The sequence below is a fragment of the Falco punctatus genome (assembly GCF_963210335.1).
Source record: "Falco punctatus genome assembly, chromosome: 5".
In the NCBI taxonomy this organism is placed as follows: Eukaryota; Metazoa; Chordata; class Aves; order Falconiformes; family Falconidae; genus Falco; species Falco punctatus.
In genome coordinates, this window is record NC_137584.1 from 76,671,429 (window position 1) to 76,689,664 (window position 18,236).

The window sequence follows — 18,236 nt, forward strand, 5'->3', positions numbered from 1 at the left end:
GAGCATGCAGAATGTATGACTTTAATAGTAAGCACCAGGCTGATGACCTGTGGTTCTCCATGTTCTTGGACTTTCACACTTGGACAGTGAGCTACACACTCACCCAGTCACACATGCTTGGCTAGGAAACTTTTACCTGCCTCTGTACCGTACTGAGGATTCATTAGCAAGCACACAAATATCACGGGAAATTTTTGCAAGGACTGAGATCTAGAGTCCACGCTTTCCCTTTTCTCTTCTGCAGCAAATACTTGGCTGAATAGACATGGGCTGGAGCAGCTACACTTCCATTGGTTTAGTGCTCATCCTAATTTTTCTGTCAGTTTTGAAAATGGGAGGTTTCTGGAACAACCACCGGAGAAAGAATTTTCCCCCAGGACCAAGAGCATTACCTATAATTGGAAATCTGCACTTGTTTGATTTGAAGAGACCCTACAGGACTTACCTACAGGTAGTCATTATTTTTTCTGTTGGTACCATAATTGCACATATCACCAAGCCCCATAATCCAAAATGTCAGAGAGTTTTTACTATTGTACGTGTACAGATGATCCTTAGCGAAGGACAGGAGACGGTTATTTGAGCAGAAGACTTTGAATGTAGCAAGATTTGTTCTTTACTGTAATACTTGCTCCATTCAGCTTCACGCATCTAGGTTTCAGCCTTAAACTCAAATTAATAACAAGTGCTCACTTTATTTTTGTGGTCATTTTGAGGAAAAGGTAACTGAATAAGGAGTGATTTTGACATGTGGTCTGACTCCCTCCACCTGCCAGTGATTGATGTGCCTGGGGTTGTGGCTTCCTGCCTTCACCAATTCAGCAGCCCTTCTCATGTCCCTTTCCTCCTTTCTTCCCCAAAAGCTGAGATAACTATATATCCTTTATATTCAGGGCCAACAGTTGCCAGAAAATGCAGCAAAGATCTAAGCAAAACAAAGTAATAAATCTTGCAAGGCTTTTTTCTAGTGCTTTCTTTCCTAGTTTATTGTAGGACTTTCCTGATTTTGAGTCAGAAGACTTCTATGAACCTGCTCCTTTCTTAGAGTTCTTTCTATGTAGACATTGAAATTACACGTCCTCCTTGCTGACGATTTTAAAAGGGGTATTTGCACCTACACATCAGTATGTATGTTACATCCACAAATCAAAAAAAAAAAAAAAGATCAGATGCAGTATCCAGAAAATCTCTATAGCTATACAAAGCAACCTAAGCTTGGTGGCAAAAGCAAGCTCCATCTCTTTTCAGGCCAGCAGAACCAACATGTCTCTGCTGTAATTCAGTGAATCTAATGGAGGAGGTTTGCTCTCTGACTTGAGCTTAGCTCAAGGTATGATATTGACACATACATAATGTATCAATGCAACTGGAGACCATATGCTCATCCCGAGCATCACCATTGCAAGCACTGGAAAATCTTTACTGGAGAACAGAAGCAATTATATTCTGCCACAGCTACAGCAGCCTGTATCACCATCGAAGGAGCTACTCCGAATTCAGACACGTGTCACTGCTGCTGTGTTATGTCATATAGTTGGCTGGACTTGCTTACCAGTTGCTGAACATTTTGCATACCAATGCTAAATAGCTGTCTTCTGTTCCTCTGGGCAAACACACTGGAAAACAAGTGCAGTCAGGAAAAAATCTTCCTATTGTCAAGAGAATCAGGAACGTTGAGTTATATGAAAATAAATCTGCGTGTACAAGTTAAAAAGATACCAGCTTAGGCTAAACGTTGTGTCTCAGACAGATTCATGGTGGATGTAGTCATGTATAAAAAGTGAGAATTTACCTAATGCTAGATCCTTGTGCAGAAAAAAACATGGCTTTTTTATACAATAATAGTAATAAAAGTTTGAACAGATTTATCCTGCAAACAGAAGCAGCACATTAAGAATGAGATCAGTGTGCACACATGAGTCAAAGTTTGAATTTACAGGGGTTCTAGAGGGAAGACAGAGCTGTCAGCACAATCCTTGACTGATGTGGGGTTTCGGCTGTTGCCATTTCTGCTCTGTTTAACACAACATGACTCCACTCCTGACTGTGCCATTTAGTCATCAGCCATCATAATGGCTGGCACATTCACATTATTTAAATCAATTCTCTTTCACTGTGCTTAGGAAATCATTTAACAATTTAGTAACTTAGAGATCAGACAGGGAAATAAGCATCACTGAAAGGGTGGTGAATTTCTTCAGCTGTAAAAGCTATAAATCACTGTCATCTTCTTCTGACAGCTGTCAAAAATATATGGTCCGGTCTTCAGTGTTCAGATGGGGCAAAGGAAAATAGTAGTGATTTCTGGGTATGAGGCGGTGAAGGAAGCTCTCATAAACAAGGCAGATGCATTTGCAGAGAGACCCAAAATTCCAATCTTTGAAGATTTGACCAAAGGAAATGGTAAGTTGGTTTTATTTTTCCTTCCCATCCTGATTTATTCAAAAAAAGGGTTTTTTCCTACAGATGGAGCAGAAGCTGGCACATGGCTTTAGATCAAAGACCATATAAATGGCACTGGAAATTGAGAGCAATTTTGTTGACTTTAGTGTATTTATTCATGACATGTTAAGATGCTACCTAAATTTTAAAGACATTTGTGCCTTGTCAGGTTTCTCCTGCAATCATCAGATATATAAGATCTCAGTTCAGTTCCAATTCCAGAGTATCAGCAGTTTAAACCTGAATTTCCAACACCTTCTTTCTTTCAGTGACAAGTGTCTCTCAGGATATATGTTCTTCTGAAGATTTGATCAAAAACCTTTTAAATAGTTTATCCTCCCTTTTTTGTGCAATAAACCTATTGTTGAGGCTTGAAAATATTTAAGGGAAAGTTGTTTCTTTCCTCAGCCAGGAGGTAATTTAGCTTGTTTTAAAAGTGACTACTACTAAATATCTACATTATATGTCTGCAGATTAGTTATTTAAAATTTTCTGCCACCTTGAAATGTTCTCTTTGTGTCAGGGATTGTTTTTGCTCATGGTGATAACTGGAAGGTGATGCGAAGATTTACTCTCACAACTTTACGAAACTTTGGAATGGGAAAAAAGGCCATTGAGGACCGCATTGTGGAGGAGTACGGGTACCTGGCAGATACCATTGAGTCACAAAAAGGTGGGTAGATGATTCATTCTTCAAACTTCTAAGGTTTTGATCAAGTGCCCAGAGGCTTGAGAGTATTCCTCTCAAGTTCAGACCTTTTTAAGACACTTACTTCAGGCTGAATCAATTTGATGAATTGGGCTCCTCTGGCATTTTTGTGTCTTGGCATGGTATTCTAGCATTGAATGATAACCAACAATAGCAATCGATCATAACAGATAAATAGTAATAATTAGTATTACATTTACATTTACAAATTACATCTCTTGCCACAATGTAATACATTCTTTTGTTCACTGTATAGGAAAACCCTTTGAAGCTAGTAAAATAATTAATGCGGCAGTTGCTAACATAATTGTGTCGATATTACTTGGAAACCGATTTGACTACAAAGACTCCAGATTTGTGAGACTTCTGAATTTGATCAATGAAAACATGAGGCTTGCTGGGAAGCCTTTGGTTACGGTAATGACAAAAAAATTTTCTGTTGCTGTTCCACTGCATGCGATAGGAACATAGTAATGCTGGTAGTCAGTTGTTTCTATTAAGCAGAAAAATCCAAGACTCTGAGACATAACAGGTTTACAAACACTTCCTGGGGAAAAAAAAGAAGCTTGAGAGAGAGTCTGGGAATCTTGAAGCCGACAGTCAAACCCTCAGTCTCTCAAAAACATACTTAAGCTGTAGTCTGAAAAGTGCTATATCTGGACTGAAAAGGTTGGATCGTGTAGTGCATGAACAGCAAGACCAGTATTCCCCCAAAAACATGGTTCACATGCATAAAGTGACCAGGCAAACCAGTACACTCTCAGAAAACAGGGCAGGGAGAAGCTATAGAGTATATGGTCTGCCTGTATGAGGAGCCCTGAAATATCTCAATGAGTAATAAATACTCTCTGATACTTGCATGTAATAACAGACACCAGATTCACTTCTGTTCCTTTAGGCTTTGAGACAGAAGAAAAAAGTTAGCAGAAGAGCTGGCTAAAGCTACAAAATTTGCTGACCAACATTCCCATCTCCCTGTGGCAAGTTGCAGGTGTCTGACATTTGACGTTGTACACTACACCTGCAAATTAGTAATTTGGAGCTGGGAGTTTTCCACGTATTCAGTGGTCCTTGGATTTTCTACCATGAATTCATCCAGTCACTTTTTCTTGTTCTAAAGAACAAAACATTAATGTTAAGTTTTTATCTTTGTATTTGCAAAATGGGCACAATATTATTAATGTGTTTCTACAGTGTTTTCAGACCTCTGGCTGGTAAATTCTAACATCTTTCACTCTTGTAGATTTACAATATCTTCCCTTACCTTGGATTCCTCCTAAGAGCTAACAAGACTCTCCTTCGAAACAGAGATGAATTGCATGCTTATGTACAAAACACTTTCATAGAACATCTCAAAAACCTGGACAAAAATGATCAAAGAAGTTTTATTGATGCTTTCCTGGTTAAACAGCAGGAGGTAATTGAATCTGTTCTCATTTATTCCAACTTTTATGGTTATATGAAGGCATTTACCATTTCCTTTCAGTCCATATTTCTTTAGGGAATCTATATTTGACAGAACACATACAACAAACTGGTAGAGTTGAACTAATCTTTCACTGTGTTGCAGTTCCAACACCTTTTAATCAGCAAAATTTTACCCTTATTTAAGGGTTTGTTCAGACTGTATCAATACATTTACAGAGGCTGCATCTTTTTACCTGCACCCTCTGTTGTTCCACCCCTTCTGGCTCTTTCAAAACCAGAATGCATTACAGAACAAAAGCACTACTGGGGCTTTACTGCTGTCCTGGTTTGGGGTCTCTGATACACCTGGGTTACCTTCTTCACAGAGAAACCAGTAAAGGCAGAGATCAGCAAAACAAAACCTGTCAACACTCTTCTCAAAGTACAAGCCCAAAGCTGTTCTTTGTCTATCACATTTAAAATATAGGATTTATTTCTTCATAAATGTTTAGCTATGTAAATTGCATTTCCACATGGAAAGCTTTAAGTTTTCATCCTTTCATCCACTTCTTTCAGGAGAAATCCACTACCAATCAGTATTTCCATAATGACAACTTGCTAAGCTTGGTGAGCAATTTGTTTACTGCTGGTATTGAAACAATTTCCACCACGCTAAACTGGAGCTTCCTGCTGATGCTAAAGTATCCTGAAATTCAGAGTAAGTGGGTTTATGACATATGCCTTTACACTCAGTGCATTAGGAACTAAATGGAAACCTGGAGGCTCAACATGTCAGTTAATACACTAAGGTACAAAAAGCTAAGATTTCCAGCTAATTATTGTCCAGGAATCACTGTGCCCTGTGGTTCAGATCCAGTGAGGGGCACGCTAGTTAGCCTACCAGTAGATTATAAACAGAGTTTGTATGGGACAGGTCTTTTGGTCAGTAAAATCTCATCAATTAAAAAGAAGAGAGCTGTCCTGTGTTGGCCAATGAAATTGGTCAGGGTTCCCTCAGAAACAGGCTGTTAATAAACCAAAGGCCTGTGCAGATGTTAAATGGACTGTACCAAGTCTTTCAATAGCTGAGAAGATTCAGGGAATTGCTCTTTGTCTGACATCTCCATTCCAGTCTATGGTACAGGGTTGTTAGGAGTCAAGTCGGGTTTTTTGAGATACCTCTTGGTCAGAGCAAGAAACTTTGGGCAGAAGAGAGGGCAGAAAAATACAAATCTTTAGGTTTTTAACTGTTAAAGAAATAATCAAACTCTGCAGTTCTGTCCACCTCCTATGACTCCTGAAAGGAAAAAGGTTTGGGGGGGGGGATTTATGGTTTTCACTCCAGGTCTTTTATAAATTAGATCAGTAAAGCACAATAAGTTTCAGGGATGCATGAGTCCTTTATCTTACTTATACTTGCTTCTTCCCTCAGGAAAGGTCCAAGAAGAGATAGAGCAAGTGATAGGGTCAAAACCACCAAGGATCGAGCATCAAACTCAGATGCCATACACAGATGCAGTCATCCATGAAATTCAGAGGTTCGCTAATATCCTGCCATTGGATTTACCTCATGAGACTGCTGCAGACGTCACTCTCAAAGGCTATTTCATTCCCAAGGTAAGGTGGCTACAGGATTGTTTCTTTGCGCATTTCTCCTTTCTCAAACCTCATTAATGTGATAAACATGAACTGCCTAATGAAGTCACATCACAGCAGTTAGAACAATCCTTTTCTCCAGGCTGAAAATCTTGAAGTCTTACTGCCATTACTGCCACCACAGTATTTTCCTACAAATTAATTCCCCTTTTGTATTTTGCAGGGAACTTACATCATCCCCTTACTGACCTCTGTCCTGCAAGACAAATCACAGTGGGAGAAACCAGACATGTTCTATCCTGAGCACTTTCTTGACATCAATGGAAAATTTGTGAAGAAAAATGCTTTCATGCCTTTTTCAGCAGGTGCCTTCTCTTTTCAATTTACTCCCCTTGCAAGTAGAAATCTTAGACAACAGCTACTTGTACCAGTGTTGGCTTTTGTTTGTTACTGGCCTTCACACTGTTGTTTTCATGGGACCATTTCACAACCCGTATTTCAGAGATGTCTCAGGGCATACCTCTGGTAAGAGTGCTCACAACTGTCCTGTGATTCCTCCAGCCTTTGGGTGTTATGGATTTCTCAGTATTCAACTACTATATATGAAAAATTGTAGCACCTTTTTAAATATGAGGGAGGTTTTCAGCAAATTCCATGATGGGTTAGATAACACATTTCTGCATTATAATCTGTAGCCCACAGCTGCTCCACAGCCTGGGTTTCTTTGTCTCTGGCTCTCACCATACCCAGCTGCACACAAAGTATGCAGGAAAGGTGGCTTCTGCGTCTTCCCTGGGAAAAAACAAGTTTTGGTTTTGCACATCCCTTTTAAACAGTCACGGATAATATTAGCTGGGATCAAGACTTCATACACTGCGCCAATAAAGAGGAGTTGCCTTATATAAAACCATAAATTCTGTGTAAAATCAAAGGACAGAAAGGGGTTGTCTTTTGAGGCTTCCACAGAGCATGACATTTACCTAAGCTTCCACACCTGCACCATTTCCCAAACCATGGGAGACTGGGGCCCCTACGATGACTGCTATTTCTCCAACATTCCTCCTGCTTTGCAGGCTTTGTCATTGCTCCGTTAAGTTCCTATATGTCAGTTTCTGGCTAATTTGTCTATCATATTCACAACACTCTGCATTTTTTATAGACCCTATTTGTGTATTTTTAACTCTGCATGATATTTGAATGCGGCTTTTTCTTGTCATGCTCGCCACCCAACATATAGTAAATATTTACTTCTTATTCATAGAAGGATTTATGATACTTCCAATCCACACACCTTTTTCAGATGCAAGTGTAGGTGTCCTGGCTGAAAGCACATCCAGGGAGTGTCGGGTCTGGGCGTTCCCTAGAGGGTTTATTTCATAGCACAGCCATGCAATAGCTCTTAATTTTCCATTTTCTGTTATACAGGGAAGGTAAAGGCAAGCCTTAGTTCAGGTTTTTATTAGTTCTGGCCTTGAATCATCATGCTCTGATTAAAGCAGTTTACAAGCTGCTGAATTTGACCAGGACTGAGAAAAATTTATATATACAGTGTTTTTGAAGAAAGGCTTATGTTAGGGTCTCTGTAGATATCTCCAGCACCTTCCTCCTGAGTCCCACTCTAGCCAGCCTTTGCGAGTCTCCACGGTCTTTTCTGACACATTTTAACATAACAAACTGCCTGTGACTAGATTAATAGAGCCAAAATCTAGACCAACCAGCCAAATTTGGTCTGGGATCCAAAAATTGAACCAAGTGGAGGAAAAATCCGAATATGAAGGCAAATACAAATTTTATTCAAAATTGGCATTAAGGAGTTCAGATGGCATTTCCATACATTTCTCCCAACATGCAAGCATTGAGATAAAGGAAAAGAAAAAAATCACCAGGTAGTTTTGTTATCATTCCTCTGAAGACCAAGTATCCTGTATCTCAGATGATTCTTGTACTGAATATAGACTTTTAATAGCTACTATGTTCTTTATTCATAGCTAGAATATGACATTTCAAGTGTTCTGGATTCCTGCTGATCTTCCTCAGAATAAATGCTGCTCAGAGGTTTTCATTTCTTCCAACTATTGAAGAAACAGCTCCCAATGACTCTCTTATGGCTGTTCTGCATTTCGTTCCAGGGCGGAGGATATGTGCCGGTGAGACTCTTGCCAAAATGGAGCTCTTCCTTTTCTTCACCAGCCTCCTGCAGAGGTTCACCTTCCACCCTCCCCCTGGAGTTTCCATCTCAGACCTGGACCTCAGCCCTGCTATTTCATTTAATGTCACTCCCAAACCCTATAAAATGTGTGCTGTAACACGTCCCTAGAGCTATAATCAGCATCAATTAGTTTCAAAAATGTTTCAATTACTTTTTCTTGATACCTGCCTTCTTAATTCCTTGGCCAAAATAATTCACCTTGCATCTTAATGGAGGTTCCCAGTACTTCTAAAGCAAAGTGGTGTTCTTTTATTTTTGATCTGTTGGGGGAGGGCAGAGGTGGACCTGAAGTGTGGACTAATTGATGGCTCATGGATTAACCCATTAGATCACCTAATCTGGGCTAAGTAATACAGACCCTCAGCTTCCACATTGTTACTTGGATTTTCACTTGCTAATGTGTGTTTGTTGAAAACAGATCCCCCAGCAACACTCCCAAGTCCCGGTTTATCCAAAGAGACATATGGACCATGAAGCTGTGCCTAGTTTGCACTGTCCTGCTTAAAGATCAGCACTGCAGAGCTTATCACTCTCTGGTGGACATGGGTTGTTCAGAGCTTCAGGTTTTCAGAACAGAAGGGCTGCATGGTCTTGGCACACAGATGGGTTTGAAGCTGGGCTACATAGACCAGTGTTCCCCAATACCTCATTGCAGCTTCTCCCCTTGGCTCTTCTCCCTAACAGTTTCCCTCTTCAGGAGCGTTCAGTCTCTTCCTCTGCCTGGGCAGTAATCAATGCTGACTCTCTGTGGTATGCCTTAATGCTCGGCTTTTCTTAGGTTGGCTACTTTACTTGGCACTAGAAGGACAATGTTCCCCGTCCTGCCATTTCTCCTGAGAGCAGGTGCTGAAGCAAGACCCTTCTTCCTTCTTCTCAAAGGAGACACTCCTCTAAACATTCCCTTTCATTCAATCTCATTCCCTTGGCTTGGAGTGTTTCATAGCAACACTTCTCCATATGCCTTTGTCTGCGTAGGCAAACCAGATTCCAATTATTAGGCTGTAAATAATTAAATAATCGTGGGGAAATTCAATCCACTTTAGAATTGATACACAGAGCACAATTCAACTGCTTTAACCGCAAGCCTCTAGCACCATTTTAGATACCTTCAGATCTTTTACTTAGGCTTCAGCTGCCAGGCTGGGGGGACAGGTCCGGTGCCACATAAGCCCTGTTGCATGTTTCAGATAATGTAGATATTTCAAACATCTGTGAGTGTTCAAATGCAGACTGCTAGATATAAAGTAATGATTAAAGACTCAAAAGTGAAATTAATATGAGAATCCAAAAATTGTGTGAGTGGTTTTTATGTTCAGGGACAAATTTGCCCTCCTCTTGAATTCTTCTGATGTAACACTTTCCTTTTAATTTTAAGGAATTTTTTTACAAAGAAGTAGTAAGCTTCTCATTTAGATATGTTTATTTTAGTTTCTAGATTCACAAAGGGGTTGGATGAAAAGAAAGTTTCAAACTTCCAGAGGCAAAGACTTAAAATTCGTGTCCTCCTACTTTCCAATCCATGTAACAGAGCAGGTGCAGGTGAAAACCTTCCCAACATGGAGCTTTTTCTGTTCTTTACAAGGGTCCTGCAGAAGTTCATGTTCTTTCATTCCCCTGGAGCATCCATTTCAGGTCTGAACACAGTAAGATGCGCTAGACTTTTAGTAGGTTTTTTTTAGGATCTGGTGACAGAAGCCTATTTTTTTTCACTTTTCGCAAAAATTTATAGATGTCTCTAAATCAGTCCTTCAGCCTGGCTATTTTAAATAATACAGTTTTGTCCACTTCCAGTAGAGGACAGACCATAACAGCAATGCCAAAGGATGGTTAAAACTTGCTAGATAAAATATTAGAATATTGCTGCATATCTTCATGGTGCTTATTGAGCTCTGTATCCTCATGTTGTTATCTTCTCTGAAGTGCCAACTGTGCTACTACATATCCTCATCATTTTGCATCTCAGAGGGAACAACTTTAAAAAAAATCAGAGCTGTGCTGGAAGTTGTAGTACTCCAGATCCTCACAGCCTCTCTTGTTATTCAACCGAGGGCTCCCATGAGAAAAGCTAAAGTAACTTGCAGGACATTTCCATTGCAGCTTTATATGTGTCTGTCTTCTGAGCTGTTTGCACTTGGAGAAGGTGACTTTTTTTATCAGTTAGCAAATATCTGTGAAAATTACAATTTATTTAGCTTTACCAGGAATAATAATAATAAAAATAATTAATTCTCTGCCCCTGAATTTTAAACATTAAAAACATTTATGAAACTACAGGGGTGTTCCACTGAAGACAAGGTTTGAAAAAGGGAATCACCGTAGAAAAGATACTAAAGTTGATGATGATGTTTCATTCGCTGAAGCTGTTCTTTCTGATATCATTAAAGTACTCAAAACAAATCAGATGTTTGATTTCTTGCTCCTATTAACCTTGAAACAAACCACATTTATTTATAAGTAAAGATTATGAAGCCATAGAAAGAATGTGATAATTAAAAGCATGATCACATTGCATGAAGAGGTGGGATGTGATACAATTGCACTGTCTTTTCCTGAGTGTTTCTGTATGTACAAATCAGCTAATCTTACTTAAACATCTGCATACATACAGATTCACATGACCTAAACTAACCTACCATCTGAGGCTTTTCCACATATTTATCCTCAGAGGTAGAACCAGATCAGAATGGATGTTCTGGGTTGACCTTGGCTGGATGCCAGGTGCCCACCAAGATGCTCTAGCACTCCCCTCCTCAATAGAGCTATGGAGGAGAAAATAAGATGAAAAAAAGCACTTGTGGGTCAAGATAAAGACAGGTTATTGAAGCAATAGCAAAAGTTGCGCTTGTTAAAGTGAAGGAAAACAAAAGATGTTATTCTCTACTTCCCATCAGCAGGTGATGTTCAGGCACTTCCTGGGAAGCAGGGCTGCTCTGCTTGTAGCACTTGCTCCAGAAGACAAACACAGTAAATAACGGATGCCTCCCATTCCTCCTCCTTTCTCTTAGCTTTTATATCTGAACAGACATCATATGGTATGGAATATCCCTTTGGTCACTTTGGGTCAGCTGTCCTGGCTAAGTCCCCTCCCAAGATTTTGCCCACCCCCAGCCTGTTGGTGGTGGTGGTGGTGTGGGGGGAAGGTTGGTGAGACAGCCTTGGTGCTGTGGGAGCACTGCACAGCAGCAGTCAAACCACTGGTGTGATATCCCCACCTTTCCAGCCCCCAGTACAACACAGCACTGTGAGGGCTGCTATGGGGCTTGGCCAGACCCAGTAAAATGGGGTTTTCAGTCTTTTCCCAGCTCTAACATTTCAGAACAAAGCCACCTAGTTTAAACACTGTTTTTTCACTTGGAAGGTTGGAAACAAAATGATGAAAATAAATTATTTTTTCATGAGCACAGCAGGCCCCTAGTCTTGACTTCTTGCCAGTTTCCATCAGCCCTGGAGAGGCCAAACCTCCATTTCTAGGTCTCTACTAACTTAGAAGAAGGTGGACATCATCGGAAAAATGGCAATGTCAGATTGTTCATGAGTTATTGCACAGTTGCTTGATGTTTGTGAGATCACCAGGATGAACGCCCTTATGGAGGCTGTAACTTCTACAGGCAAGACCCACACATGGTAGGACAAGGCAGAACCCAGTTGTACTAGAAACAGGACATTCATTCACATCTGATGTTCACCAAAAAGGCCCACAGTTATACTTAGAAAAGTACTTAGTCTTGTTGGTCTGCCCAGTTTCCATGGACAGTTTGGGCACACTCCTGTCTGACAGACCAGCTGACTGACTGCTTCTCACTCTGAGAAGAAACAGCAACTTTCCCTCCACCACATGACACTTACAGCTGTGAAGTGGCAATTTAATCTTTTGTAAGTATTTCTCTCATTTCCCTGATATTTTCTGTTGACCTTCTTCCAATGATGAAAGGCCAACAATGCTACAAGTAAATCAAAAAGCCCTGGAAATTTATTTCACAAATACTCTGTGTCAGATACATCTGACACAGCTTGCCATGTGCAAAGAAATAACTTCTGTGTACTTGTTATAGCAGATCACTTCTGAGGAAAATCTTAAGCCAAGTTGACCTGAGTCCAGAGGGTCATTAAGATTTTTCCTGAACATTCTGTAAATGGATAACCTCAATAAATAAAGCATGCACCTGTGGCAAACAGCTGGTGCTTTTGTAATGAACCTTCTGATTTGCTATTAAACATTGCATAAACACTGTCTGCAAATTTGAGCGGTCTGAAAGCTCCCACCCCCTGGCAATAGTAAGAGAAAGTTAAAATTGACTGAAAGTCGAAATAGCCCTAGGTTGATACTGCTTCAAGCCTCCGTGTCTGCTTTCTCCCTGTAGGTAGACTGGTAGTTGAGTGGTACCCTTGGTTCAGGCATCCTCAGGGTGCCACCTAGACATGTCAGGGCTCGTTGGCTGAGTGCTGGTGCGAAGAGCATCGTTGTTTACTGAATAATCACTACAGGGTGTGTAGGGGACTCTTCCCTCCCCATGCCTGATGAAGGTCACCTCTTTACTATGCGCATATTGCTTGTCCTGACTTTTCCATTGCTTATGAAATATAAAAAGTTTCTGGAATAGACACTGAAGAGACCAAAGCCTTTACATGTCATTGGAAACCTGCTTATCACCGATCAGGAGCAGCCCTCCCAGATATTGCTTGTGTAAACCTTATTTTTCTTCCTACTGTCCCACCACGCAGTCAATGAGCATTTATGATGGTCCTTTCTATCTAAACTTCAACCCTGATGCAGAATGACATGTAATAAACCAAACTCCACCTAGAAGTGCAATAGGAGGTAAACTCCAAATACTACATGATTCATTCTCTTTACTGTAGGTGTCCTTTTATCACACTACCATATAATCTTTGATTTATCTCAAAAATATTTTTGGCAATTAACAGGGATCATCCCAGTTATGAAGAATTCTTATCATTTTAGGACTAATATACAAACCGTGACCAGAAAAGAAAAGTTATGGAAAGGCACAAAGATCATCTATGCCTCTGAAAATCCATTGCAAAGGTATCAGAATGTCTAGACTGTGGCCACAGCCTGCTCCAGTACTGAGTCCATAGACCTCAGTATGTTACTTTTTCTTTGATGAAGGAAAAGCCATCTTCTCTTCACATTCCATTAACTGGCAATACTTCTAGGAGTAAGCGAAGAAGATAAATCCACTTCCATGAGAACTTTAAGTTCTTCCCATCAACATCCTTCTGAAGGCAAGAAAATAGAAGCAGCAAAGCTCATGTTAGTGCTTCACTGAGTTCCCTGTGCTGATTACACTTTGAGGGTTTTCAATTAAAAAGTCAACAGTCTTGTCTGAACTGACCCTGCTTTTTGTTCCAGGACCTTTATTTGCCTGAGCAGCCTAAAATTCTGCCCTTCATATGGCAGGTTCCTATGTTGCATGACCACCTCAGGCTCTTTGCCGAGGTATCTCTGTTTACCAAACGGTTGTTTTCTGTCTTCAAACCAAATAATCACTGGATGTAATTACCTGGAAATTATTCTCCCTCTCAATAAATGCAGGACCTTCACAGTTTCTGCAAAAATGGTCTAATCGGGCTGAATGAGAAAGAATCTAGAGGTAGGCATCTGGCCCTATTGAAGGCAATGGCAGATTTTACCTGGATTTGAGAAATACTAAGGATTATAATCTTCATGTATTCAGTTATCCTAAAATACTAGGCTGCCTTAAACCCAGATTGGCCTTTGAATCAGGAGTGTATATACCTGTGCACCTGCTCACACACTACAAAAGCACTGTTGTTTCCTACAATTTTCACTTTTCTGTGGTCATGCAGAAATTTGCTGTTGTATGCCAATAGCTCCCTCCCGCCAGGAATCCCTGCTTTGCTCAAAAAATATATTCAGTTTTTAAAAATTGATGAAGTTGAAGCATAGCTTGGTTTTCCAAAAAACAAATCTGCCAGCCCTGTATGAGTGGCTCAGGTACACATACTTTCAAATGGCACCGCACAAACAAGTGACATTCTTATAGAAAGCTAAAATAATAATGAAATATTTGAACATCAGTGACATTAAATGTCTCAATTCAACTTCTTGCCCTCCTAGAAAATTTTGGAATTTTTAGTCCAGGACCTGCTGATAATTTAAAATCCTTTGTGCCCTAAAAGGACACGTGCCTCCTACTCTGCTCCAGGCATGTATTTAGCAATGGGAAGTGCTTGCCATTGTCATCCTGTCAGGGACACACTGGATTTAGCCCATGTCAAACATGACCTGGTCACAGACCTGCAGCTATCCAGTCCTTCCAAAGGTCTATGTCCATAAACTATTTACCTTGCTCACTCACCCAGGTTGTTGTTAGTTAACCCATTAGATAGCATTGCTAGTGACGCCAAAGGATGCAAGGAAGAAACCCTGCAAGCCAACCAGTTAGGTGCTGTGTCAAGCTTTGAAACTAGGTGAAGCCAGAGCTCACGTTATTTGAATTTCTAGCAGATTGACAGCTGCTGTTCAGAGGCTCCCTGGCAGCTGTTGGGCCAGCGGTATGCCGCCACTATGCTTCTAGTCCACATTGCCTGAATCAAAGGAGATCTGAGTGACAGTGCTGACATAAGTCAAGCCAGCAGCTTTGAGGACAGGCAAACCTTGGAGGAAGAAAAAGTATCTTGGGTATTAAACAATTTGCTTTTTTACTTGAATCTGTTTAGAATGCATTTTTTCCTCTCATGCTTTCTATAACGTACCTCCTGGCCATATGCTGTTTGCCTTAGACCTTCACAGTAATGGAGCTAATTACTTAGCTTTCACATAGGACTGAGGACACCCTGGCTAGCAGTATCAGAAAAAATCGGAAGAAAACACAATAACAGCCCCATGGTTCCTTCCCAGTCCCTTCAGAGCCTTCCCATAGACTTGGTTCTCTAAGGTGCTTTCTCTGATGCTCATGGCTCATTCTCTCAAGTAGAGAGAAGGACCTAACCTTGCTTCTCCAACACTAACGCCAGGGGTCCTCAAACTACGGCCCACGGGCCGGACACGGCCCCCCAGGGTCCTCAATCCGCCGGGGGTTGGGGGGGGAAACCAAGCAGCCGCAGATGACTGCCTGCCACTGCATCCGCGCACCGGCCCCCTGGTTAAAAAGTTTGAGGACCCCTGGTCTAACCCCTCCAATCTTGTTTCCCTTCCACACACGGCGTGGCTCTCTCATTCCCTTTTGCTGTTTCCCAGACAAATCCAGGAACAAATCTGCACAGCTTTACAGGGTCCCCTCCCACCACCTGTACTCTTTGTTCTGCCTTTGTCTGCCCCCCACCTTTCTGCTCGCCTTCCTTCACCAGGTGGGACTGGCAAAACAGGTTCTCATTCTGGCTTTAGTAAATCTCCTTCTCAAAAAGAAAACGGACTTCTCTTATTCTAGACCTGACTCTGTGAGGTGCTGCAATCATTGCCCCTTTCAGTTCAGTAGAAAACCACAAGCCTAAGGATAAATCTTAATAGTTCCCATTAAGCTTTTAATTCAGGTCTGTGAGGAACCTTACCAGCAGTGCTAGGTACAGGTTTTCACAGATATATCCACCAAATGCTAGACATACATAGTAAATTCACCAGAAAGCAGCATCCATAGGCATCCATCCCCTTCGCTGCCACATCCTGCTTCCAGTCACATCCATTCAAATCCCGGGTGTGAAACTGCAGTGCCAAATGAGAATGCCAACAAGTTCACAGGCACAGGGGACCGCAGGCTAATTCAGGCTGAAAGGGACTGCAGGACATCAAAGCAGAGTCAGATCACGAGGTCAGAACAGACTGTGCAGGGTTTTATCCAATCTGATTTTTAATCCAGGTGGATCCAAATACAGATTTGTACATATGTGGGTGTAATAGAAAGTACAGTACCTCTCCGGGTCAAAGTTAAATTCCAAGATGGTATAATAAGCCTCCCACTGTTCTGCTTCCCAGCAGAGATCTGATTTAGGTGGACATCTCAGGCTGAGATGCAGAGTCTTTAGATGAGCTTGCATGGTGTGATGCTTATTGCTCTGTTTTGCCATGAGCAGAAGGCACTGGTGTGGTGTTGTAGAAGCAATCGCCATGACAGTGACAAGTTGCTCATACAGCAAATTATCTCTAGACAATCACCACTGCATTACCGCTTCACTTTTCTCTGGGGATATATTTGTAAATAGACATGCTGTAACACAGAAAGCTAAGAAATACTGACTAAATAACAAAGTCTAGTGATTCTTAAGATATAAAAGAGAGTCAGTGTACTGGACCAGGTGCCTTGTAAAACAAAAGTCCTCCCGTTTTAAACTGTCTTCTGCAAGGTGCTGGAAGAGGTGGTTCAGACTAGTAATTTATACAGTTCCAGGATCCAACAGAAATACTAAAAGTTATGAACATCCTCTAGAATCAACTGCCTCGATCAGCAGAAGTTGATGACCTCCAGCAAGAAAAAATTTCAGAGCTGCTCTTCCTATGCTGCATGTTGGTAGTACCTCAAGACACATGCTGGTAGTTAAAAGCATGTGCAATTTGCAGGATTCAGCTACAAATTCAGGCACACAAATTTCGGTGTCTGACTGCAAGTGTCTGTATGTGCCCCAGTGACTTAATTCAGTTGGCTAGCTCTTGAGTATTTTGAGCATCTTTGAGATGCTTTATGACAGCTGATGTTCAATGAGTAGCCCAGAAGAGTGTTGGTCTCCCACTGGGCCTCTGAATGTCAGAAAGGTATATCAAATATTCTAAGATGCCTAAAGTTGGACTAGACACCCATGCCTAGGCAAGTAAGTAGAGGTTTAATCTACACTGTCATTAATCAGTGGTCATTATTCTTTGTCGTTATTCATTATTCTTCTGAATACAGACGGTGGAGCCTAGACAACAATTTGACTCAACCTGAATAGACTTAGGTTTGTTCAGCAGTGACTGAACCCTGCCTTTAGCGTCATCTCAGACACCATGCAGCACTGGAGATACCTGCACAGGGTTAACAAATGTGACATACAGAGATTTGTTGCCTTCTGATCAGGAAGGGCACTACTTGCCTTCAGCCAAGTGAATAGAGGCTCCGTTGTATTTTATATCATAGGCAACCTGTCTTTGATAGTTGTGCTGCTCAAGGAACAACCTTAGTCATGTCATTATCCTCCTAGTAGGTTCCTGTGCAAAAGTCTTATCAGCTTTGGCATACACATGACTTCCACCTGCCCTCCCATGGCCTTCAGTGATAGCATCCTCGGCTTTGCTCCCAATACATATCTATATTTGGACACTCGACTGAGGGACAACATAGGTATCGCAGCCTCTGCCAAATTTTAAGTGAGCTTTTAGGCTGGTGTGAAAATAGTGAGACTTACTTCCACTCCTGGAAGGAGCATTTGCAAAGCATTTGGAGTTATTTACTGATAGAATTGATAGAAATGACTTCTAGCAAGCTGTCCTGACTTGTGATAAAACACCTATGTGCTGAAGTTAGAATCTACAAGACTTTTTATCCAGCCTTTGGACGTTTAGCTCTACCACGAGTGGAAGATAGATAGATAGATTTGTCTTGAGCATACAGGAGACACACAGTAGATACAACTTGTTTGTATCAGACTTAAAAGACTTCTTTATAAAGTTTTTCTTTATTTCAGATTGCTCCTTGCAAGTTTCTCTGCTTCTTAATTTCATGTACTAATTTTTTTAGGCCATGTTAGGGAAAGGAGAGAGTTGAGAACTTATACCAGGACAGAAAGATGGGGTTAGAGATGTCCAAGGATTCTGCTGTATATATCCCAGGAAATGGTTATACAGAAGGAATAATTCTTCAGTCAGAAGCAGTATGATTACAGTTGAATTACAACAAAACTATTAAACTTATAACCATT

General features: G+C 41.0%; 1 protein-coding gene across 2 annotated transcripts in view; it reads left to right on the top strand.

Moving 5' to 3' along the window:
• The window catches only part of RHAG (Rh associated glycoprotein), a 31,244-nt gene extending 22,760 nt beyond the window's left edge, over positions 1–8,484 (top strand). The window contains exons 3-11 of one of the 2 annotated variants that reach the window (XM_080390328.1): positions 245–451; positions 2,241–2,403; positions 2,966–3,115; positions 3,408–3,568; positions 4,395–4,568; positions 5,135–5,276; positions 5,991–6,175; positions 6,378–6,519; positions 8,284–8,484. In XM_080390328.1, coding sequence (XP_080246454.1) covers positions 266–451; positions 2,241–2,403; positions 2,966–3,115; positions 3,408–3,568; positions 4,395–4,568; positions 5,135–5,276; positions 5,991–6,175; positions 6,378–6,519; positions 8,284–8,471 — 1,491 coding nt within the window. In that variant the 5' untranslated portion in view covers positions 245–265 and the 3' untranslated portion in view covers positions 8,472–8,484. The remainder of the gene's footprint in view (positions 1–244; positions 452–2,240; positions 2,404–2,965; positions 3,116–3,407; positions 3,569–4,394; positions 4,569–5,134; positions 5,277–5,990; positions 6,176–6,377; positions 6,520–8,283) is intronic. The other variant, XM_080390329.1, reaches the window with a different exon arrangement.
• The last annotated feature ends 9,752 nt before the right edge of the window (positions 8,485–18,236 follow it).